At 32.6% G+C, this 25,110-nt stretch overlaps 1 protein-coding gene across 2 annotated transcripts in view; it reads right to left on the bottom strand.

Moving 5' to 3' along the window:
- Positions 1–22,772, bottom strand: part of bs (serum response factor blistered) — a 396,649-nt gene extending 373,877 nt beyond the window's left edge. For both annotated transcript variants that reach the window (XM_072523254.1, XM_072523253.1), the window contains exon 1: positions 22,253–22,772. In XM_072523254.1, coding sequence (XP_072379355.1) covers positions 22,253–22,651 — 399 coding nt within the window. In that variant the 5' untranslated portion in view covers positions 22,652–22,772. The remainder of the gene's footprint in view (positions 1–22,252) is intronic.
- Between the last annotated feature and the right edge of the window lie 2,338 nt (positions 22,773–25,110).

Genomic DNA, 25,110 nt, shown 5'->3' with positions numbered 1-25,110 from the left:
TATAACTGCCGCTCGCTATCAAATCAATTCAAACTTGAAGAACTGGAAAAAGAAACGGAAAATATAAAAGGGGACATCATAGGAATCAGCGAAGTAAGACGGAAAATTGAAAAACATAAAATTGATCATAAGTATCGAATAACCAGTAGCGTCTCAACCTCGGCAGAAGTAAGAGGTATTCAGAGTGATTAACTTTGTATTGAGCTATGGCTATGCTAGCTTCACCGTAAACTTAGCATATGCACTGTTTCTCTGAAATGGCTACATAAATAAATTTTTCTTTCCTTAATAAATTAGCAATAAATTATAGTGTTGGTATTGGCAACTGACATTTGAAACTGCCGGTCGCGGCATGCGTTGTTTCTAAGAGAATGATTCTTTCTACACAAAAAGTGCTAATAAAGTATTTTAGTAGACTACTTCTAATGCTGCTATACCTCTATACATTTTATACTCCCTTTTATCGCCTTCTTTGTAGATAGGACAAATAAAAGCGCTACTCCATTGTTTCGGCCTTTCGTCCTTCGTACCAAACCGCTAATGTCAATCGAAATAATGTTTCTTTCAGTCTTTAACCACTTTCCGTTTCTTCTGCCCTTTTGGTATTTTGTAGGTCTCTTATAATTTCTTAAATTTTATAAAAAGTGAGTTTCTCGTTCATCCCTTGTTGATCTTCTTGCCAATTCTCATTTTCCCCTAGTTCCCCTTGTTGGTATGTATTTCACAAATCATTAAAGTATTCCCCCATCTGTTTAATTTTTCTGCTGATTCTACTAGAAATAAACCTTCTTTGTTTACACAATACTTTGTATTATTCTCTTTAGACTCTCTGTATTTATTAATTTTTTAACTTTGTCTATTCCTCTTTTTTACATAGGCTTTGATGTTTTTCAATTGCTTTCCTAGCTATTTTCTTTTATTCTTTCTGTAAATTCCTTTAACTTCTCTTCTTTTAGCTACATATTTTTCGATTGTATTTTGAGTATTTTCTCAGTCTCTTGCTCAGCAACTAGCCTTGACGTTTCTTTATAAGTACTCTTCCTATACACTTTTCCACTGCTTTGGACATGGCTGTCTGTATGGCTTGTCATTCTTCTTCTATTTCCTGCTTAACTGGATTCTTTAGACTGTTATTGATGTATTCATCTAGTCTGTTTACTACCCGTTTGTCTTGAAGGCGCTCTAATTAGTAATTTAATCTGTCTCTAAAAGGTTTTGTAATTATAGGTAGTTCTTGCTTTTATTTTGCTTGTAGTCGTGTATGGTGTACTGTAACTCCTACAATCGAGTATTACCTTATCACGCTTGCTTTCTATTAGGACATGATCTATCTGATTTTTTACTTTTCTATCAAGGAAAGTCCATGTTACCTTAATCTGTACTTTTACCTCAATCTGTAATAAAACCCAACTTGTAAACTGTAGGTACTAACTGAACTGAACCAAAGATTTAGGCCTTTTTTGCTCGTTGCAATAAAATCATTTCAGTATTGAGTTATAAATCATGTGTGAATCTACATTTAGACTATATAAATTGTTTAGGTATTCGGATAATCATCGTCCCAAAAAATGTTCTATAATCTATTGACATATTTTGTATTGTTTCAGTTTGTTTCAGAACTTTCTTTAATTATTGTAACGATAGAATAGTTAAAATTGTCCAGAATTAAAATAAACATCTTGAGTGGCTAAACATGATTTCATTATTTTTACCTTTTTAAGCTAACAAAGTTTAGACTACTAGGAAGAATTAGATGTATTGTAATGTGATTAGCACCTAGCAAATACTTGCTAAGTGTTATAATTGCTTAGCTTAGAAATGCCAAATTGGAAATCATGTCCATTTTTAGCACAAATAAAGTTGATAAACAAAATAATATATATGTAATAATAAATACAGTTATTGCCGTCATTCTTGTACGCCTATATGTATTTACCTCCACCTCAACGTAGAAGAAACATTATAATAGAACATTTAAAAATATTTGTATTGATAAGCTTCCAGTCAGCTGTAAATATACTGCCCTTTGGACAAAGCAAATAAAGGTATACACATATATAGTTTGATTAATTTCTCCTTTAAATAGAAAAGATGCCGAATAGATAGAGAATATACAGATCAGGTTAAAATCTTTAGGACAGTGATACAGGGGTGCAAATTTCACCACTGATATTCAATCTGTACTCAGAGCACATTTTTGAATAGGATCTAAAAGATATTGATGAAGGCTTCTCAATAAATGGTAATAAGCTCAATAACTTGCGGTATGGAGATGACACAATAGTGTTTTCCAATACCATAGAAGGGCTGCAAAACTTAATGAACAAAATAACGGAAACAAGTAGAACATATGGACTGGATATAAACACCAGCAAAACCAAGCTAATGATCACCAGCAAGGAAAACATAACTGGAGCAAATCTGTATGTGAACCAAATGAAAATTGAACCTGTCTCAAAGTACAACTACTTGGGAACTATAACCATTGAGTCGTAGGAAAATACCCAAGAGATTAAATGTCGCATCGGAAAGGCAGCAAGTGCATTCTTGACTATGAGCTCTGTGTTCAGTGGCCATGACCTCACCCAAGAAATAAAAATAAGGCTGCTTAATTATTACGTGTACTCAGTGCTTCTGTACGGCGTAGAAACGCGGACATTGAAGATGGAAACTTTATCAAAGCTTTTGAGCTATGGTTATACAGAAGGATCCTGAAGATACCATGGACAGACATAGTCACCAATGATGAAGTACTTTCTTCTTCTTTGTCAACCATTTTCCATCCACTCCTCAATGTAGGTCTCTCCCAATTGCTTCCATCTTTCTCTATCTTGCGCCAATCTAATCCACTGTTTGCCTGCCACTGTTTTTATGTCATCTACCCATCTTTTTGGGGTCTTCCCGTGCTTCTTGTTGTCGTCCTTGGTCTCCATTCTAGAATTCTCCGTGTCCACCTGTTGTCATTATATCGGGCTAGCTACGTGACCTGCCCAGCGCCATTTCATTTTTGCAATTTCTTCCACAATATCCCTAATCTTCGTTCTACGTCTTATCTCGGTGTTTCTAATCTTGTCTCTTAGTGATATTCCAAGCATGATTCGTTCCATTGCTCTTTGCGTTGTTTCTAATTTTTTAGCAGATTTTTTGGTAAGGGCTACTGTCTCCAAGCTGTAAGTACAAACTGGTAGTATGCATGTGTTATACACCTTTTTCTTTAAGTTTACAGGAATGGAGGTGTTTTTCAAGATATATGCTAATTTGCCGAAAGCGCCCCATGCCAGTTGTGTTCTTCTTTTAATTTCAGCATCTTGATTTGGTTTTCCTAGTTTGATAACATGACCTAGATATACATAATGTTTAACATTTTCTATGGTATGATTTTGTATTGTTATATTTGTCTGGTCTCGGCTCAGTATTTTTGTTTTGCTGTAGTTCATTTTTAAGCCTACCGCTCCTGAAACTGCATTTAATTGATGAAGTACTACGGAGGACGAACACAACCGCGGATTTGGTCAGCATCGTGAAGGACCGTAAGCTGCAGTATTTGGGACATATAATGAGAAATCAAGGCTGATATGAGTTACTTTAATGAATTTTGCAAGGTAGAATTGAAGGAAATAGGGCCCCAGGACGGAGAAGAATACCCTGGCTAACCTAAGAGCATGGTATAGAAAGACCGCAACACAGCTACTCCGTATGGCAACCAACAAGGTCATCATAGCCAGAATGAACGCCAACGTTCGGAACGGACAGGCACCCTAAGAAGAAGAATTTCTCGTTTCGAAGAATACAATCAGTCAAAACAAAATGACCAGTAAAATCCATTCCATTAATCCTTGATCCAGATAATTTTCTTATTAAGGAATTTATTGGTTTAGGTTTATCTTTAAAACTAGTAATTTTCTTAAAGTATTTTAATACTATCTTTACATTTAAGAGCCCAATATGCACCGAAAGATTCGAGAAGCCACTGGTCAATACAAGAGGAGAAACACACACCTCCTCATAAACAAAAGACGGGAACCTGGCGACGACAGTTAAGGATAAGTTGGTGACCTGGAAAATGTACATCGAAGAACTTTTCTGGGACTACCGAGGTAACCTTCCAGAAATAAATTGCCTGACAGGGCCGTCAATACTAGAAAGCGAGGTGAAAGCAGCTTTAAAACAGTCTAAGAATGGTAAGGCCACAGGTCTGGACCAATACCCGTTGAACTTATTAAGGTGATGAGTGAAGTGAGCACAAAGGAGTTAACTGAACTGTTTAACGCCATATACGATTCGGGTAATATCCCAGAGGAATGGCTATTGACAACATTTGTAAACTGTAAATTTGTAAATTTTTAAACACTACCAAAGAAACGATCTGCGAAAACGTGCGAAGATTTCCGAACTATCAGCCTTATAAGTCACGCACTTAAGATTTTTCTTAAAATCATATATGCCAAAATTTACAAGAAATGCGAAGAAAATGTCGGTGAAATGCAATTTGATTCCGCAATTTCATGGATACACGTGAAGCACTTTTCAACTTACAAGTCCTACTTCAGAGATGCCGCGATGTCAGTTGTGATGTCTAATTTGTTTTATTGACTACTTTATCAGTGTCTAGGTGTACATGTTTTGAGCCACTAAATATCTGGGTAAAAACCCGTTAAAAGTTATATGTTGAGTTGCTATCATTAAGTCCTCGTAGACACTTCGTCTCAGGACCAGCAACTTCATGTAGAGTCAGCTTTAAAACAGTCTAAGAATGGTAAGGCCACAGGTCCGGATGCAATACCCGTTGAACTTATTAAGGTGATGAGTGAAGTGAGCACAAAGGAGTTAACTGAACTGTTTAACGCCATATACGATTCAGGTAATATTGCAGAGGAATGGCTATTGTCAACATTTGTAACACTACCAAAAAAAAACGATCTGCGAAAACGTGCGAAGATTTCCGAACTATCAGCCTTATGAGTCACGTACTTAAGATTTTTCTTAAAATCATATATGCCAAAATTTACAAGAAATGCGAAGAAAATGTCGGTGAAATGCAATTTGATTCCGCAATTTCACGGGTACACGTGAAGCACTTTTCACCTAACAAGTCCTACTTCAGAGATGCCGCGATGTCAGTTGTGATGTCTATATTTGTTTTATTGACTACGCCAAGGCATTTGAACGTTGTCAGCACCAGAGATATTCGCCGCTCTACAAAGAGTAGGATTGGACGAGAACATTCGGATCATCATGAATTTATACTGGAACCAGCGTGCTCAAGTCAAGGTCGAAGATCAGCTGACCGGCCAAGTGAAGATCATGCGAGTAGTAAGGCAAGGCTGTGTGCTCTCGCCGACTCTTTTCAGTATACTTCTTCTTCTTCTTCTGGTTCCTATCCGTTTCGGATGTTGGAAATCATATTGGCAATCATGACCTTGCTCGCTGCGGCTCGAAACAGCTCCGTTGAGGTTTTCTTAAACCATGTTCTTAAATTCCGCAGCCATGATATTCTCCTTCTACCGGGTCCTCGCTTACCTTTGACTTTACCTTGCAATATAGACTGCAGCAGGGAGTAACGGTGCTGATTTCTCATAACGTGTCCCAGATATTGCAATTTTATGCGTTTTATCGTAAACACAATCTCTGGTTCCTTCTTCATTTTTTCTAGAACTTTCTTGTTCGTGATCCTTGCTGTCCATGATATTCTCAGCATTCTTCTCAGTATACACTCTGAGGAAATTTTTACTCAAGCCCTCACAAACATAGAGATGGGAATCCGAGTGAACAGTGAATACATCAATCATATCCGCTACGCCGATGACACTGTGTTACTAGCAACCTAAATGATAAAATCCACAAGGAAACTAAGTTCCTGTAGCTGGCTGTATACCATGTATCACAAAAAATTTTTGTTAAAATCCTTAAAAAGGATAAAAGGTATATAAAATTAAAAAACCCAAACGGGCTATGTCATGAAGACAAAACGTTTTCGGAATCCATATTCCACCATCAGTGTCTAGGTGTACATGTTTTGAGCCACTAAATATCTGGGTAAAAACCCTTTAAAAGTTATATGTTGAGTTGCTATCATCAAGTCCTCGTAGACACTTCGTCTCAGGACCAGCAACTTCATGTAGCGTCATACGTTGCCATGTTATCATATCCACTGGTAACTTTAACATCCTAATATATAAGAATAAATAATGTAAACCAAATTAACATATAACTATTAACGGGTTTTTACCCAGATATTTAGTTGCTCAAAACATGTACACCTAGACACTGATGATGGAATATGGATTCCGAAAACGTTTTGTCTTCATGACACAGCCCGTTTGGGTTTTTTAATTATTTATACCTTTTATAAAGGATTTTAACAAAAAATTTGGAAAGACGAGACCTTAGAGATGGAGAATGGCAGAACAGAAAGGACTGGAGACGTTGGCTGAAAGAAAGAAGGCGGCGACAACTGTAAAAATCCTTATATAGATAGATAGATAGAACAAAAAATTTTTAACCTAAATGATCTACAAGCCTTACTAGATTGAGTGAGAACTGTCAGCGAAACATACGGACTGGACCTTAATATTAAAAAAGTGTCAGCCGTGCAAATTTAGATCCCTGGGCACTAATGGCAGGTAGCGAAGAGTTCCAGAGAGTCGACAGATTCACTTATCTCGGAACTACCCTCAACTCACAATGGGACTACGCTCAAGAGATTAGATCCAGAATTGAAATGGCATGGTCTACATTTATCAAGTTGAGATCCTTGCTGTACTGCAGTGATCTCAGTTTGGGAACCAAGATGCGGATAGCAAGGTGCTACATTCTTCCAGTGTTACTATATGGACACTGACGCAAGTGACAGAAAAGCGGATTAAAGCCTTCGAGATGTGGATCTACAGGAGGAAACTAAAAATATCGTATGTGGACCATCGTCACCAACGTTGAGGTCCTACAGCGCATGAGAAAAGAAAAAGAAGTGCTTAATTTAGTGAAACACCGTAAGCTTGAGTACCTCGGGCACGTAATGTGGAACGAAGAAAAATATCGAATTCTTTAACTCGTTATGCAGGGTAAAGTATTTGACAGGAGAGGACCTCCGCGGAGCTGTTTCACAGAGCAGTCAACAAAACCATGATAGCCTTGATGATATCTGTGTCGTAAAACTGGTAACACCATTTGAATGCACCATGAAAGGATCTGTGGTAGTCCCTATTTGTGAGTAATTTTATGTATTAATAATTTCACTTATACGAAAATTTCGTCCTCATCAATAAACATATGAGAATATGTAATATGTCTACTCCCTTTCGAAACGGTATTGTGTTTTTTGATATGATTAGTGTCAGTTCAACATGTCTTGTTTTTTAATTATTGTAATTAAAGTTAGTTCAGCCTTATCCGTTTCTACGTGTTATTTTCATCTCAGCTATGCAAATATATACTTACAAGAGAAAAATGTTATTTCTGATGTGCCAGAATAGGTATGAATTTCGGAATTAATAGGTTTTGCTACTAATGAGTATATATAATTTTAATTTAATTTATTTTCGCTAGAACCTGTGTAAACTGTAAACATGTTTAAAGTTCTTGGGGTATAGATTCATCCCATATCAAATCATGTTTCCCTAATTTTTGTAAGATTCAATTTTCGAATACATATATAACTACACGCTTTAGTATTTTTTACCCCCTACATTTATGTTTACGGAAATTTGAAAAATTTATCTTGGAGTTTTAAAGAACAAATAATTTTGATGTGTATTTTGTGAAATAATATTAAACGCCTTTCAGTGTTTAGACAACCATTAAATTACATTAAATAAACCAGTTGTTTTAATATGCATTATTTGTGTTTGTACTTTTTTACATTTTAAAGATTAACACAAGTTCTGCTGTAGTCAGACGTGTCTATCCGTATAAGCGAAACGAAATAAACGGTATTGGATAAACATTGTATTTTTTAATTCTTCAAATTCGGTGTAAGAATAAGTTTAGATAGTGTGTTAAAAACAAATAAATGGACCAGTCAGTCGGAGGGAAACTCACAAACGACCCTGAAGAATGGATATCTCTCCAGTGGGACAGGTGACAACCCTTAATAAAAATAACATTCCTAACCAACATCATTCAGTAAGTAATAGAAATAATTTATTAATTAATCCAACTTTGTCAAAAAATGATTTACAAACAACAACAATTAACATCGACAAGATATCAAAATAAAGGAGTTTTTGTATGTAATTACTGATTTAGGCCCGTATAATATTTACGTTGAGAATAATTCGGACGAATTTAACGGTAAATTAAATGTACTTAAAATCAGAGTATAATTCTTTCTAACTCTCCGGAAATAGACAATAAAATTGTTAGTATTGATTCTATAGGTGGGAATAGTATTATAATCAAGTTAAATGGTTATAAATCAGCATTTGATCAGCAGGATTGCACTTTTGAAGTATCTAATATCAAAAGAATAAATCGTAAGGTAATAAAGTAAAAAAAAATAGGGATGAAGGTAAACAGTAGAATATGTATCGACTAAGTCGTGTGTTGTTACTTTAAAATTACAAATCTTACCAAAATATATTTCTATTAATAGTGAAGTAAGTTCTGAAAGTTATCAAGGAAGTAGAGTCGTATAAACAGAAAGTATTATTGTGTTACAACTGCCTCCGTTTTGGCTACCCGTGAAGTCAGTGTCGAAGTAAACTAAGATTTAGTAAATGTTAGGAATCCCACACCACAAAAGATTGTAATAATACGGATTACATACCACGTTATTTTAGCTGTCAAGGATAACGCTGTCACAGAATTTGAAAATACAAAAAATAATTGTAATATTAATTTCTTTCATACAAATAAACAGGTTCCAAGAAATACATACGCAAACATAGTCGCTCATAACACCTCTGCCTGGGAAAATAGTCCAATATCCTCGACAAATTATCCCCCTCTCAACGCCCAAATCGTATAAAAATAATTTTACTAATTACATGATTTCTTCCCCAACAACTTCAAAGCTAAACAAAAAACACAAAAAAACCAGCCCTAATCCTATTGAAATTTCAAGAAAAGAAATGCTTACACAACCAAACTCCTCTTTTGTCTCTGAGGGAATTTTTAATGGTCAACATTATTTAAAAAACTCAGATGGGGTAAAATCACAATCAGAGGAATATTATAGAGGAATATAATGTAGTTCTAAATATTGTAAGTAATATTAAACAAACAAACAATTTCAATGTACCAGAATCTGAAATAGTACAATTAATTAGTGAACACGTAAACCGTAGCTTGTCTTCGAATTCGTACACATACCTAAACAGAAATATAAATTTGTCGTTCATAAAGTAAATCTAGAATATCTGCTATATCAAAATTAAATTTCCATTGCTTTCCAAGCTTAACATTGCTTTTAGAAACCTGGTTTAAGTCAAAATACTGTTATAATTTTAAAGGTTACAATTGCTTTAGATCGGATCGTGCAGACGGATATGGTGAAACAGCTATTTTATTAAAATCAAACATAAGATGTGAAGAAATCAATCTTAAAAATAGATAGCCTTTAACTCATACATGTATTTAAGTTAAACTTTTTCGAGGCAAAAGCTTATTTATATTGTGTCAGTTTACATTGAAGCAGACCCAGATATCTGAAACACAAGGGTTGGAATTGTTTAAAGATATACCTAAACCGTTTATTGGTGGTGGGGATTTTAATGCCCATATTATCGAATGCGGCTGTAAAATTGAAGACAACTATGGTGAAAAACTTTTAGATAGAATGTATTGATCATAGTAATGTGATATGTCTGCATGATGGATCGCCCACGTTAGCAACTAGTAAGAGTCTACCCGCTATTGACTTACTTTTGTACTCATAATATTTCATTTTTTTTACTTAGAGAGTCCTACAAGATCCTCATTGATCCAATCAACTTCCAATTATCATAAACATGCAAACAGATCATAATATACCTTCATTTCCAACTCAAAACTTTCACAAGATCTGGAATCTTAACAAGGCCGATTGAAAATTATACACATCTGTACAAGAAACTGAAAATTGTCCCAGAAATTATCGATCATTAATAGCAACAATTAATAAACCAGCCAATTTAGCAATACCAAAATTTTCATCTAACGTCATACATAAGAGACAAATCTAAGACCAATGGTGGTGTCAAAGTTGCAAAACTGCTGCTGATAACCGGAAAATTGACTACGTAAAATAAAAACAAAATCCTACAGGGAATAATTTAGTTGAATTTAGAGACTTGATGCTGTCACAAAAAAAAACTTTTCAAACAAAAGAAAAAACAGAATTGGGTACTATACTGCGAAAGCCTTAATTTCAAAACACAAATCAGTGAAGTACAGGAGAAAGTAAACGCATTTAAAAATCGCAAAACAGTCCAACATGATTCCAATAAATTCAGATTTCAGAAAATATCTACCTAGTGTGTACCTTCCCAATATTTTCCAGAATAGAGCGAAACAGTGTCAAGGAATAAGTTTGGCTTAGAAGAACCACTTAAAATGTGAGAGTTAGATCAAGTACTTAGTCAACAAAATAGCAGTGCTCCAGGTAACGACAATATTTCAAATTCCATGATATACTATATACCCCACTATAAAATATTATTAATAAATATTTTTAATGACACTTGGAAGGATACGTCACAAATTCCACAGAGCTGGAAGGAATATATACTAATACCTATTAAAAAACCTGGAAAACCAGAAAATTTCTGTAGTTCATATAGACCAATATCCCTAAGTTCTTGATTCCTAAAGAAATTAGAAAGATTAATAAAAAATAGAATTGTACATTGGCTAGAGTAAGAATATATTCTCCCAAAATCTCATTGTGGATTTCGAAAATCAAAATAAACTCAAGATGCTCTAACTTCCTTAGTCTCATCTATACTAATAAACTTTACTGATAATGCGTATACTATGGCTTTCTAGATCTCTTCTGCATTCGATACCGTTAACTCGGATATTATGTATAAAAAGCTATTAGACAAAAAATAGGACTACCACAGGGTAGACTATTAAGCGCAATACTTTTTCTTTTATATAATATTGATTTAGAAAGCTGTATTAATAACACAACAAAAATTATTCAATATGCTGATGATGAAATAGTCTATACAGCACACAAATCATTGTATGTGTGTGTGCACAGAGATGACATTAGACAGAGAATCTTTTTGCCACAGAAAAAATCATTACTTAGATATATATGTAAAAATAATTTTTTATGGAAAACATATTATTGAAACACGACAACTAGAAGTAATTACAATACATACCGTATTAAATCGCAATTTCATAAGGGTTATAAACAGATTGAGATGATATCACGCTGTTACCCCCCTTTATATGTAAAGTTTGGGTCTCACGGAGTCACCTAACTGTAAATTTGGAAAAAAATGGCCTACAACATATTCTCTTCAAATGCTTCCACCAATCCGTAAACATAAACAAATTTTAGGATAATCTTAATATATTACAAATTCCACTTCACGTGTACCTGAACAATTTGATTTTTTCTGAAGATATTATTACAAACAATTTACGAACATATATAAAACTGAATATAAATTGTAGCAATACAAGTAACCCTTAGATTTAAGTAATTATATTATATTACAGTAGAAAAAATAATTTGGTAATAAGATGGGAAAAAACTCATATTGCTCCTGTGCCACATGTAACTGTATTGAGAACGTAATGACTTAGGGGTTCAGTCCGATTTTCACGACATAATATTATCTGTGGATGTTTATGTGAATCTTTAATTTTTATTTGTCGGAACGTACACTTAAATACCTAATTGTGATTTCTGAAACGGCATAATAATGACAATAAGTCATCCTCTACAGTCGAACCTACATAGGGGACACCATTTAAAGAAAGGCTGTTATTAACTTTAGATGAAGTATCGAATATTACTTGTACCTTAGTAGTATGCAATGATCTTCTTTTTCTTCAAGTGCCATCTCCGCGGCGGAAGTCGGCAATCATCATAGCTATTCTGACTTTTGAGACGGCTGCTCTGAAAAGTTCATTTGATGTACATCCGTACCACTCTCTCAGGTTGTGCTGCCATGACATACTACGCCTCCCTATGCTTCTCTTTCCTTGGATCTTTCCCTTTCCCTAATCAGTTGGAGCAAGGTGTATTTCTCTCCACGTGTAATATGTCCTAGATATTCCAATATTCTTGTTTTAATTATATTTAAAATTTCTATTTCTTTATTCATCCTTCTCAGAACCTCTTTGTTTGTGACGTGTTCTGTCCACAATATTTTCAGAATTCTTCTGTACACCCACAGCTCGAATGATTCCAGTTTTTTCATTGATGTCGCGTTCAAGGTCCAAGATTCCATTCCATAAAATAAAGTCGAAAAAACATAGCACCTCGCCAACCTAACTCTTAGTTCCAATTTTAAATCCCTTGTACATAGCACTCTTCTCATTTTGTTGAAATTTGTTCCAGCCTTTTCTATTCTGATTTTGATCTCCTGAATGTAATCATTTGTGGAGTTAATCATTGTTCCCAGATTTGCATATTTGTTCACTTGTTCGACGTTGGTTCCGTTTATTAGAAGATTCTCATTATTTCTTTGAGTTTTCGATATTCTCATACTATATAGATGTTTTAAATATTCAATGGTGTGGCAGATAAGGATTAAGTAAGTTTGGTACACGACTGTTATATAATTTTGTCATAAAGTTTAAATTTCCTCATACAGTAGCTGGTAGACATATTGGCCGTAAAGTTTTTTTGCCAAAATGTGATATTTGTTTAACAAAGTTCTGAAACTGCTTTCTTGTGACATGTCTAAGTTAAATATTGTGTTTATATAGAATTAAGTCACAATTGATTGTAATGTTAATTACATATTAGCTGAAAATTTGACATTTGGGTTTCCGTTCCGGAATTTCCATTTCTTTAAATTTTTTAAATAATCTTTACTGAAAACTATTTCCGGAGAGGACATCGAAACGTCAAATTTTCAGCTAATATGTAATTATTATTACAATCAATTGTATATTTATATAGCTATATTCGTAATGAGGCAAGTGCAAGAAAAATCATTAGAATGCAATAAACCGGCATATCAACGTTTTGTGGACCTCATGAATGCATTTAATCGGGTCAAGTTAAACGATAACATGGACGTTATCCACTTATTGTACGCATGAGAGATACCTCTAGAAATAATCAAACCAATCGAAAATACCTAACAAAACGACATAATAAAAGTAAAAATAGAAGAAGGACTAACTGACCCTATTGAAGCTGGAAATAGGATAAGACAGGGAGATTTCCTGAGTGCTCTATTCTTCAACCTGATTATGGATGAAATACTAAAAAAAGTAAGAACTAAAAAAGGATACCAAAATGGGAGAAAAATAACTTAAAATAATCTGCTATGTAGACGACGCAATACGACTCTCTCAGAGTGAAGATTATTTACGACGTAATTTAATATAACCGCCAGAACATTTAACGCGTTAATTTCCCGAAAAAAGACAAAATGTATGGTTATAACAGCAAATTTACAGCAAACAATAAGATGTACATTGGAGCTGGAAGTTTAGATAATAGAACAGGTGATGGCGTTTTAATATCTAGGCATCACATTATCTAGCTAAAGAAAGCTCAACGGACTTGAAAGATCAAGTGAATAGAGCAAACAGAGCCACAGGTTGCCTGAATGAAATAATATGGAGAAATAAAAATATCGGAGAAAAAATGAAAGGCATAATTTACAAAACAGTCACCAGACCAATAATGACATACGCAGCAGAAACACGACCTGACACATAAAGAACAAAAAGGATGTTAGAAACAACAGAGATGAAAAATTGATAGTAAAACACTATGAGACAGAGCTACAGAAGTACAGATATATGACGTAGATGCAAGGTGGAGAACATCAAGGTCTTTGTAAGAAATAGAAGAGTAGAATGGAACTATCATATATGCCAAATGACATCAAATAAAGTAGTACAGGCGGTAAGAGACGGTTCCCCAATAGGAAGACGATCAGTAGGAAGACCACGTAAACGATGGAACGACATTTGTTGCTTAATACCTTATAAACACAATATTTAACTGTAAGATTTGTTCTAATTTCAAGAATCTGCTTTCTCTGATCTCCTAATTATTTTTCAGTTGAGTTTATTTGCTTGATTTTTTGATAATAAACAAATGTTTTGATTTCTTGTTTTATCTGAACTGACCTGATTTTTGCAAAATTCGGTAATTGATCCCCAATAATTTGGCCAGTGCAAAACAAATGAAAAAAATATAGAATTATCAAATGATATAGTAATTGGCAAGGATTTAAAAGTAGGGTCTGGAAGTTTGACGTTATTTGGTATATTTAACCTTGTTTCATAAAAAAAGTGTGCTGGTATATGACTTCCTGTGTTTTGAATAATTAATAATGTTAACTTACTTGTTAAGTTTTACAAATGAAAATTATATAATTAACTGTATATATCACTTGGTTGATCCAGCAAATGCTACAAGAGATGGAAAAGCAGTGATTATAAAACAAAACGTTAGACAACATGAAAACACTTCAATAAATATGGAACAAATTCGGGTAAGTAATATCTATTAAGTATTTAATATATATTGAAAATCACATAAAATTAAAATTGAAGCAATATATTGTCCACCATACGATTACTACGATTAATACGATACGAAAAAATACGATTACTACGAACTAAAACAAAGCCTTGGCGAAAAATTTATTTTAGGAGGAGATTTTAACGCAATGCACACCTACTGGGGCTCGAGGCTCTGCAGCTAGAGGGCATAACTGTAATTTTTATTCGACTGGCAAGAAAACGTACTGGCATACAGATACGAATAAGATACCAGACCTATTACATTTCTATATTGCTAGAAAAATCCCACAAAATTATACTAAAACAGAAGAGGGACTAGGCATAGTATCAAATCACTCTTCAGTAATAATGACAGTAAGTGATAGAATAATTATAAAAGAAGAGAACCCAACATTGTCTAACAAGACCACGGATTGGATACTTGGATATTTGTCCAAGAAGCAGAAAAATTAAACAGAGGTATACAGCAGGTAGCGTGGGTGAACAGTAGCCCAATCAAAAGAAGGACAGAAGGTAATAATTGCCCAACTGAGATTAGAATTATGGTTGCGGAAAAAAAGCCGCTGAGAATAAAATGGCAGCAATGTATAACAAGGGTGAATAAATACAGTTAAATCAAATAACTCACAATATAAGCAGAGAAATTGAAAAAATTAAACACGAATCTATAAACAAATTTTTAAGGTAGCTTGCCTATGAAAAAGATAGTGACTACTCATTATGGAGACTTCAGATTTCAACTAAGTTGTAAAATGAATATATTTTGATATTAATATGCGATTGACCGTTTGTCTAATGCCAATACGTGTTATGTTTCTGTCTTGTTGCTGCATATCTATTTTTAAATGGTTTTATTATATTCCAGTTTTAAAGTTAACCGAATAAACATATAAGTTGATTGGTTTTTGTCAAAAACTTGAATAATAGCTTTGCATAATAATAATAATATTGTTGAGAATGTGTAATAGACGTTTCAATATTCTTTGAATTTTAGAAACATTATGAATTGGTTGTTTTTGGTAAATTTTCCTAATTTGTTACAGTATAATACCTACAGTATACCTATGTATATTTGTAGAGAAGATTAATATTTTGAATTTCTCTGAATCTATTTTCCCGGCAATATTTGCAAAAACTTTGGTCAATTGTAAATCAAGTGTTTAGCTCACAACTCACAATCGACAAATTAATGTGATTCAATATTCTCAATTTGATTTGATTATTGTGTATCTACGTCATTACTGGTGTCTTTATTGTTATTTAACTATAATATTTTTTCAGTTGTCGTTTAAGTGTTGTAATAATGTTATTTCAATTCGATTTTTGTAGTTTTGTGACCATTTACCTTATTGGAATTTATTTCTAGCCCTAAAATTGTTACATAACAATCCTTGAAATGTTCCCTACATTTTATTAATTTTTTAATTGCCGGACACTAATTTGAATTATCAGACTTGAAAAGATTAGTATTATTATTAATTATTAATTGCACTACACTAAGTTTATATTTTCAGACTTAAAAAAAATCAGTAAATAAATAGTACGTCATCAATTAAATCACGTTTTATTATGAGTTTCTCAAGTTGGCCAATATTTTTATTAAATTGGGTTACAGGTATAAATCTAATAAAAGGCTAGGGCGACATGTCACATGAAAAACTCTTTTTCTATTTTTTCTTGAAACGATACGTTTATAATATTATATATACGTTTATATAATAATAATAATTAATAATACTAATATAAATTACATATGATTATAATTAATAATACGGTCAGTTTTTCTCAAAATTGGCAAGAAAATTGGTTGTTGTAGATTTAAGGTAAAATTTATTAAGCAAAATCATTTAAAGCTTTATGTTAGTTTATATTTACTTGGTTTACTTCTACGCAAGAAGTTTATTATTTTCAAAATTTAATTTTTAATTCTTTTAAAAGTTTGTTGATCCTAAAATATTGGCTGCAAATGTGGTGATACGTAAAAAATAAAATAAAAAAAATCGAGCTTTCCCAACAAATGACTTGCCAAACTCGATCTATGCTGGTTTTTGTACGTAGATCGATTTCATAAGAAGACTTCACGCAAAAGTTGAGCGATTCTCCGGAAGTGGCTTATTTGTTATGAAAGTTGTACAACAGACTAAAATATCATTTTGTTGTCGTCCTAGCCTTAAAATAGGAGGAAGTAAAAAAAAAGTGAGTTGAGTGACTGTAGATACTTGATTGCATGCCACCTCGCATGGCGACAAGCAAAATCACTAATTAGGTCTATAATATTTAATTATGAATAATAACAATTTTTAATAAAATTAATATATTAATATAATAATTAATAATAATATTATGATATTATTGTTTTATATTTTTTTTATATTTAGTTTTGAATTTAGTTTTTAGTGAAGTTTAATTAATTTATTCGAAAAATTTATATTTGATTTTAAGATATTGTCTATTTTAAGTAAATGAAAACGTGCTTTTAGAAAAAGTTAAGAAAAAGAAAAAGTTAAGAAAAAGTAAGAGTGAAAAAATAGGGAGAATTACTACCACTGATTATATGAAGTACGATTTAAAAATAAAAACCAATAGGTCAAATTCCCTTGTTTAGAAATCTAACTAAATGGTATGATTGCAATTCAATGGAACTTTTTAGTAACTCATAATATTCAATCTTCATTAAGAATACGAAACTGAAGTCAAGAAGAAAGCGACTCGTAAAGATAACAAAAGAGAAAAGAGATAGTGGCGTATCACACACCAAATTATTAAAAAGTGAACGAAATAAATATAGTATCTCAGTAAGATTATCTAGAATCATCAATGAAGCCGACTAAAAAGATGATGTCGTAAGGCTTTTCCTGTATGATTTATTACATGAGGGCAAGAGTATTTTTCGCAGTCAATCATGCATTAAGTACATATTAGCAATTGAGTGTTCTAAAGGTGTGTTTAACCGTTTATTGAATTTATAACCGATAAACCTTGCAATTGATAGAAAAACGTTTGCCGTCGAATAAAAATATCGTTCACTAATAATAATCGAATAACTAATGAATTCTTGAGATGTTTCATAAATTTCATATAATTGCAGCAGCGGTATATTAAATGACTGTGCCGCACCGATGACCCCAACTCAAAGGTAGGCCATTCGCACATTCTGCAATTAAGACGGGGGTTTCATGAACAACCAACATAAGTATTACATAATACTTCTGCTAGCTGTAACTTCCACTGGCTATCCACTAATAACAGTGGATATTGTAACGCAATCGTAATAATTGTGGATATTAATTCTTACATAAAATTCATATTTTTGACAATCCGCGAAATGACTAAAAAATTTAATATCTGATGATTTTGTTTTTGTTTTTAAATCATTCAAAACTTTTTATACAGAACAACTTTTTTTCGTAAAACTAAAAATTTAAAACCCTTACATATGGTGCAGACTTAATTGGACCATATAGGAAACTTTTTAATTTTTAGTTTTATAATAGTATTTAAGTGATCAAGATGATCAACTACATTATTAAGATTGAAACTTGGGTATAAACTCTATCATCTTATTGAATGCGAAGATCTATCTCATTTTAATTTTCTAGCTTCCGTGTGAAGACGATTTGTTGTGTTTTTCTGTACTTATTTTTAATACCTGTGTGTGGGTTACCATTATTCTGGCACGTATTAGTGGCTTCAAGTTTTAGGTAATTTTTTTAGCTATAATAACTGTCATGTCGTTTTCGTACCTCAAGTTGCTTCCATAATTCCAATAACTTGAATTATTTTATCCATATCCTCATTCCGAGCTTTATCGGAAAAAAAAAACAAATTTCGGAGTATTTTAGTAATAGTGGTCAACTAATAACAAGTGTTCACTTGAATATCGTAGAGTAAGGACGTATTCCGACGAGTGCGGTAGCAAAAAGTGACAACCAATAAGAACAAGTAAAAAATCTAGTTAATAAAATAAACAGTAACGTGGCAGTGGTGTACCAAATTGTGATTTCTACAATGAACAATTCACACAAACGGTACACAAGCAATAAGTGTATATTGTACTATGAGCAGAAATGGCAGATAAGCAGTAGGTCCGCTATTAAAACATCCAGGAACATGTACTCAACTCCCAAACAATATCCGCCTTTAAAATACAAATCCGAAAATGGACGAAACCACATTTAATAGCAACAGACAAATACTGTTATACCAAACATTCCCCAAAATCAACTCGATCTTCGGCCACAACCACAACGGCCTCGAATATTCATATATGGCTTCAAAAACTTTAAAAGATGTGGTCGATAACGCTGCATAAGTAGTGGATGAAAAAACCTATTATACAAAAACCCTGGCAAACGACACTGTCAAGAGTATAACATATACAATAGATACCTATCGTAAACTGATAAGGCATTTACGAAAAGAAGAATAATAAGAATAAAGCAGCAATAATAAGAATGCAATGCCATAGCACTTGAACAATACTGCAATCTACAGCCCACCTCATCATGCAATCTCCACAGATGCAATCTTTCAATTACTTGAGAGTAAATTCACAGCCAGGTTAGGAATGCGAAAACACACACTAGGGCTCAAGACTCACAAAAACAAAACGTCGTAATATTTAAAACGCAATGACCTCCAACAACTATGATTGCCACACCAAAGGAATCCTTACGTACTGGCCGAGTGACCCCACAAAACTTCCAGATGTACTAAAGTATTAAGGCGATTAAGAAGCCTGAGAAACTATACACAACTATCCCTCCCATCCGTAAACAAAATGGAGAATGGGCCCGTTCAACAAAGAAAAAGCGGGCGTCTTTGCTGGACATCTTACAAGCGTATTTTAAACCGAGCCAGCAGTCCCTGATAAGAAGAAAGTACTTATTAGCGCTGCATGTCAAATATCCCTCCCGATCAAAAATTTTACTCTTAGATAAGTCAAGAAAGAAATTAGCAAACTGAACTCAAAAAAGGTCCCTGGTTATGATTTAATCTTCGCACAAATACTGAAACAACTTCGTAAGACCATTACTATGCTAATATTTAGCCGCATGCTAAACTTATCATACTTTCCAAAAATATAAAAATTCGCTGAAATCATTATTATCCTTAAGCCTGGAAATTAGCCCAATGAAGTAATATGTATCGACCCATCAGCCTATTCCCAGACGTAAGCAAACTTTTTGAAAGATTGCTGCTACAAAGGTCTAGCTTTTGAAAGTCTTAAAAAGAAACACAGCATCGCTGTATTCCTAGACACACAGGAGCATTTCTCACAAGCATTTGCCAAAGTCTGGCACAGAAGTCTGTTTAAAAAGTAAAAATAACACTATGCAGTAACTATTTCCTCCTACTCAAATTCAACATATTAAATAGGCATTTCCCTGTAAAATTCAATGACCAATAATCCAACATCTGTCCTATAAACTCCGAAGTCATATAAACATGAAGAATATGAACAAAATTTTAGACAGGATAAAACCTTAAGAAATAAATTACATTAACAATATCAGCTCTTCTCTAAAATAATAACAAAACACTACAAAAAAGTGACGATTTAATAAAGTAAATAAAATCTACATAATTTCTTTTTCCGAAAAGATACCAACAAAAAACAGTCAAATATGAAACACCATTCACGTTAGAGGGGGTAACCACAGCAATATGAGGCATGAAGAAAAATAAAGGAGCTGAATCAGACGGGGCCTTGCAAAATGCCTACTGAATATAGCACTAAAAGTCAAACCAGAGATAATTCAAAAAGCGCTAAATCATCATAATATCAGACTCTCCTGATGAACAGAAAAATGCAAAACTTATACTGATATGTAAAGAGAGAAAACCAACATTTGAAGAAACATCGAAGAAACGTATCTAAATAAACGTATCTACACAGACCATCAATATGGCTTTATAAAAGGCTTAGCGCATGGAAAAAGGTGGATTATTAATGAAGTAAAATAAAAAAAAGATACGTAGCCTTACGTAAAAAAAGATAAGTAAGAGCCTTAGACGTGACGAATGTTTTCATTAGGGCATCACAGAAGAGGATTAATGAAAATAAAATGAAAAGAGTGGATATACCTCTCAAACTACATAACGAATATATTCATTGAACATCTGAGGAATAGAAAAATCAGTATAGAGAACAATATCTAGACCTATTAACAGCGGGGGTATCAAAAGAGATCACTACTGGGGCAGACTCTGTGACTTTCACCAAGTCGAGGGGATGAGTTCGGCATGTCGCTTTTCTTATTTGAATTCAACAGTATCGCAGGTCGGTTAAGAACTTTTCCACCTCAGAAAAAAAAGACTGACAAGCCATGCATGTTTTAAAAAAAATATGTAAAAATATTTTTTTGTCAATCCAAAGAACTATTTTTGACATCACATAATCTATAAGATCATAAATTGAGGTGAAATAATCCTAAATAGGATTAAATTAGATAACTAAATAGACTTCTTTTTTTATTTTCATATATTTTGAGTTTTGTTTTAAAGGAATCACGCTTATTATAATATACTAGATACGGCTAAATTAAAAATGTTATCAGATCTCCCTGCATCATCATCAACTGACAGTAAGAACATATGTTCATAATTTCTGTACTACCGACATTCCGACAACAATGTAACAGTACCAGAGTACCACAAAGCCCGTGTCCCATAATTACCTCGGTCACGTGTTAGAATCTTTGGCTATTATGAGAAAACTGTCAAAACCTTTTAAAAAATAAAATAATATCTGACAATGTTATTGGGTAGATAATTGTATTGTGTCCGCAAAACAACTAAAAATCTTGTAAATGAGTGGGAAATTTGATAATTGTTGGCAGATGCATATCGTGTGTTATTTTTTATAAAAGGATGGTTGGCGGCCATGTTGCCAAATCACCAAGAGATACAAAAAATATAAACTTTGGATATTATTAAAAAAATTCAATTAAAGATTTTTTGACTAATTTTGTCGATATGAATGTATTAAAAACGATTAGGTGATTAACATTCAGTATTTTTGATTCTTAAAATATGAAAAAAATAAATTTATTATTCTGCTTATAACTATTAATTTAAAGTTACTCTTAAAGAAAGTAAGGAATCATGGTTCACATTGTATAACATCCACTAAATAATTGAAACCAATATTAATGTTTCATTATTTTTGACAAAATCCAGTTACAAATGTAGTTGAAAATTTTTATTCAATTCATCATCATGCCTTTTTTGAGTTTATATCTATTCGGGTCGACTTTCCGAATGACTTTTAACTGAAAATTATTTTTAATTTTTCAAGATAAAAAATTTAAAATGCCGTTTATGTCTAACGTTTTCATTATATGTGCTATTTTTTAAAATACTAATTAAAACACCTTCAGTATTTAACATTTTTGTATCGTTTTTTTATTATTTAGAAAAAAATCTAAACATCTGTAATATTATTTGGAAAATCAGTAATTTTAAATACTTTTCCACTAGAATTGTGGCAACAAAGTGCAAACAGACGGTATCTTATTGCGCGCGCAACGTCTCACGTGCATGCGCCAGCTCCAATAACCAGACAAAATATAGGAAAAGAGGTTAACTTTGTACTTACCTTTTTCATAATTCCAGTTTTTCGTTTAGAAAATGTAGTATACCTCCGTAATTTGTTCTCAATGTATTCCATCTTGATTTTAACACGACCTTTGGTTTTTTTGCCGTTGCTCGGAGGCGATTTCTTCGACTGAATCGAGTAGGAGTCATCGCTGATTTCATTTACACAGCTGTCCAGTCCCATCCCCTGGCTCGACATTGCCCTGTCGTCATATATATCCGACTTAATTCCGCGGTTACAAGCACTCGAAACCATGGTATGCCGGGGTGAGAGTTGTTGTAAACTTGTAGATGGTCGTCCTAAGTTGGGGTTACCGTAGATTTCCGGTGGAGTTTCACCGCTGAGTAGGTTCATGCTGTAGCCTAGATTAAAACGGGAATCCCTCCCGCCGGGTTCCATTTCGCACCACAGTTTGACAAGATAAAACAAAACAAATGAACTCGCGAACGTACGTGATTCAGCAGCGCACTTCACTCTTGACGTGGTATCAAACAATCACAGCTGACTGCACATTACGATCTGGCCGACTGTGGAGCATCGAGAACGTGCGCCGCCCATAACGATATCGTTGAGCGTTGCCAAGTTTACAAATATATCTATTAGAAGAGAAAATTAAATTTACAATTCAACTTTATTTAGGTGCAACCAAATTTAGATGTATAATTTCACTACATATTTACATACATTGTATTGATATAAGTGAAATATTTTTAAAATAATTATTTATTATACAAAAATTAGTAAATATAAAAGAATAATGTTCGACATCATTATCATATACTCAAAAATAAATCTAAATTACGGACTTACTTACCATTGAATTTAAAAAAATCGATATATATATATATATATATATATATATATATATATATATATATATATATATATATATATATATATATATATTCATCTCGCTGATCTCAATCCCAACTGTCTAGTAAATTTAACAATAATTTTTTGCTGCGTTTTAAATCTAAACCGACTGGCACTTAGTAGCTGGAAAAATACTATACAGCCAAGCATTGGTGCTTATAACGAATATTTAAACAACAAAATATTTAGATGCCGTTTATTAACAAAATAAAACTGAATCAATTACAACTAAAGTTTATTTTTGAAATTTTCTAATCGTTTATAAATTAGCATTTAGAAATGGAAACTTTTTAATGAAAATTAATGAATATACACTCTCATTATTCATGATGATTCTCCTTTTTTCGGCGAAAAAAGTATGTAACAGTAAGTTTATTTAAGCTATTAGTACTGAGAGTAGGAATTTTTGGGTTGCATATTTTCGACAATGAACATGGCAAAATATTTCCAAGCTGAGTTAGATAGACTTTATTACTTAGAAAGTGAGTGATTTTTATTACTGTAAGTAATGTTTTACCCTTATTTTGCCGCCGAAGAGTTTTTTTCTCATTCTTAAGCTGGGTTTTACTAATGAATACTAGGCATTGGTAGTATATGAAAAGCTATCTTAAAAAATAAAAACTGAGTTGTTAATTAAAACAACGATCGTTGATTATTATATTCTGCATGTTCTATAAAGAGAACACATATAGTCGAATGGTAAAACTTTTTAGTTTTATTTGTTTAGAAGTTATTCTTAACAAAAAGTTTTGCCTGTTCTAAAACCTAAAATACAATCATCAAATATTAAAATTTTTTAGTCATGTATATACGTGGTTTGTGAAAAATGTTATGAATTTTATGTAAGAGTTAGAGTAAGTATTAACAAAAAGACAGAATAATTTAAGCAACTTATATTCATTATTGTTAACTTTGGATAAACACGAATCTACTAATACAGACAATTCATCATCAACAATATAAGTTTCATTATATATGAGATATACAATACCTCTCCTACTTCTTCTAAAATAAGTCTTTTTACCTTTTCTGTTTCAAGAAGTTCAGCGTCTATCAGGTATACTATTACCTTTACATTGTTGTCATTAAGATCTAACGTTCTATCGTTTTAAGTTGGCAGTAACGAATTCACAACCAATTCTTTTGTTTCTGATAAGAATGTTTATAACCTAAATTTTATTTTATGACATGTTCTGTAATTATTTTAACATAATTTTATTTAAGTGTTCATGTATATGTGTTTTAAAGTGTTTTAAATATGTATTTGTTAAAGAACGTTTTTTTTAAAAACAATTTTTTGTTTATTGTAGCACCCTGATGATTCAAATAAAGATTTGCGAAAGCTTGGTTTACTAAAAAGAGTACTTCTTTGTCCTATCTTCAGCTGCACACCCAAATATTTGAGTTTTGTATATGTATATATATGTATATATATATATATATATATATATATATATATATATATATATATATATATATATATATATATATATATATATATATGTATATATATATATATATATAATCTTCCCTGAGTTTAAAAATCCTGGTTGTTTCTGCATGATATAGTTTTGTACAGTTAAAAACGAACCACATATTAATACAATATATATGTAATATTTTCCATAATTAGCATTATTTTTAATAGGAAATGATCTGGCAACGTTGACTGGCAGCAACCAATACATAGTTGAGTAAGAAGCGCATGCTTTAAGTTACCTCATGCTGAAGTTTTCGCGTCTCCGTCTTACTCAAAACAAAATCCCGCACCTATTTCGTTGATAATTTGCTGTAACCTGAGCAGATGGATTTTGGTGGTTATAATAAAAATTGTTCCAAATAAAAAAATTGCTGAAAATTGCCACATTGGAATAGAAAGTAACCAGTAGTTGATTTCAATCATATTTAAGAGCATTTAAAAAGATATGCACGAACAATAACAAAAGTGGGATGTAAACAAGTAGTGTTAGGACGGCCCAATGCCA

The sequence above is a fragment of the Diabrotica undecimpunctata genome, chromosome 2, assembly GCF_040954645.1.
Source record: "Diabrotica undecimpunctata isolate CICGRU chromosome 2, icDiaUnde3, whole genome shotgun sequence".
NCBI lineage: Eukaryota > Metazoa > Arthropoda > Insecta > Coleoptera > Chrysomelidae > Diabrotica > Diabrotica undecimpunctata.
Note: the sequence above shows the minus strand (reverse complement) of the source record. Positions and strands in the feature narration are given on the sequence as shown.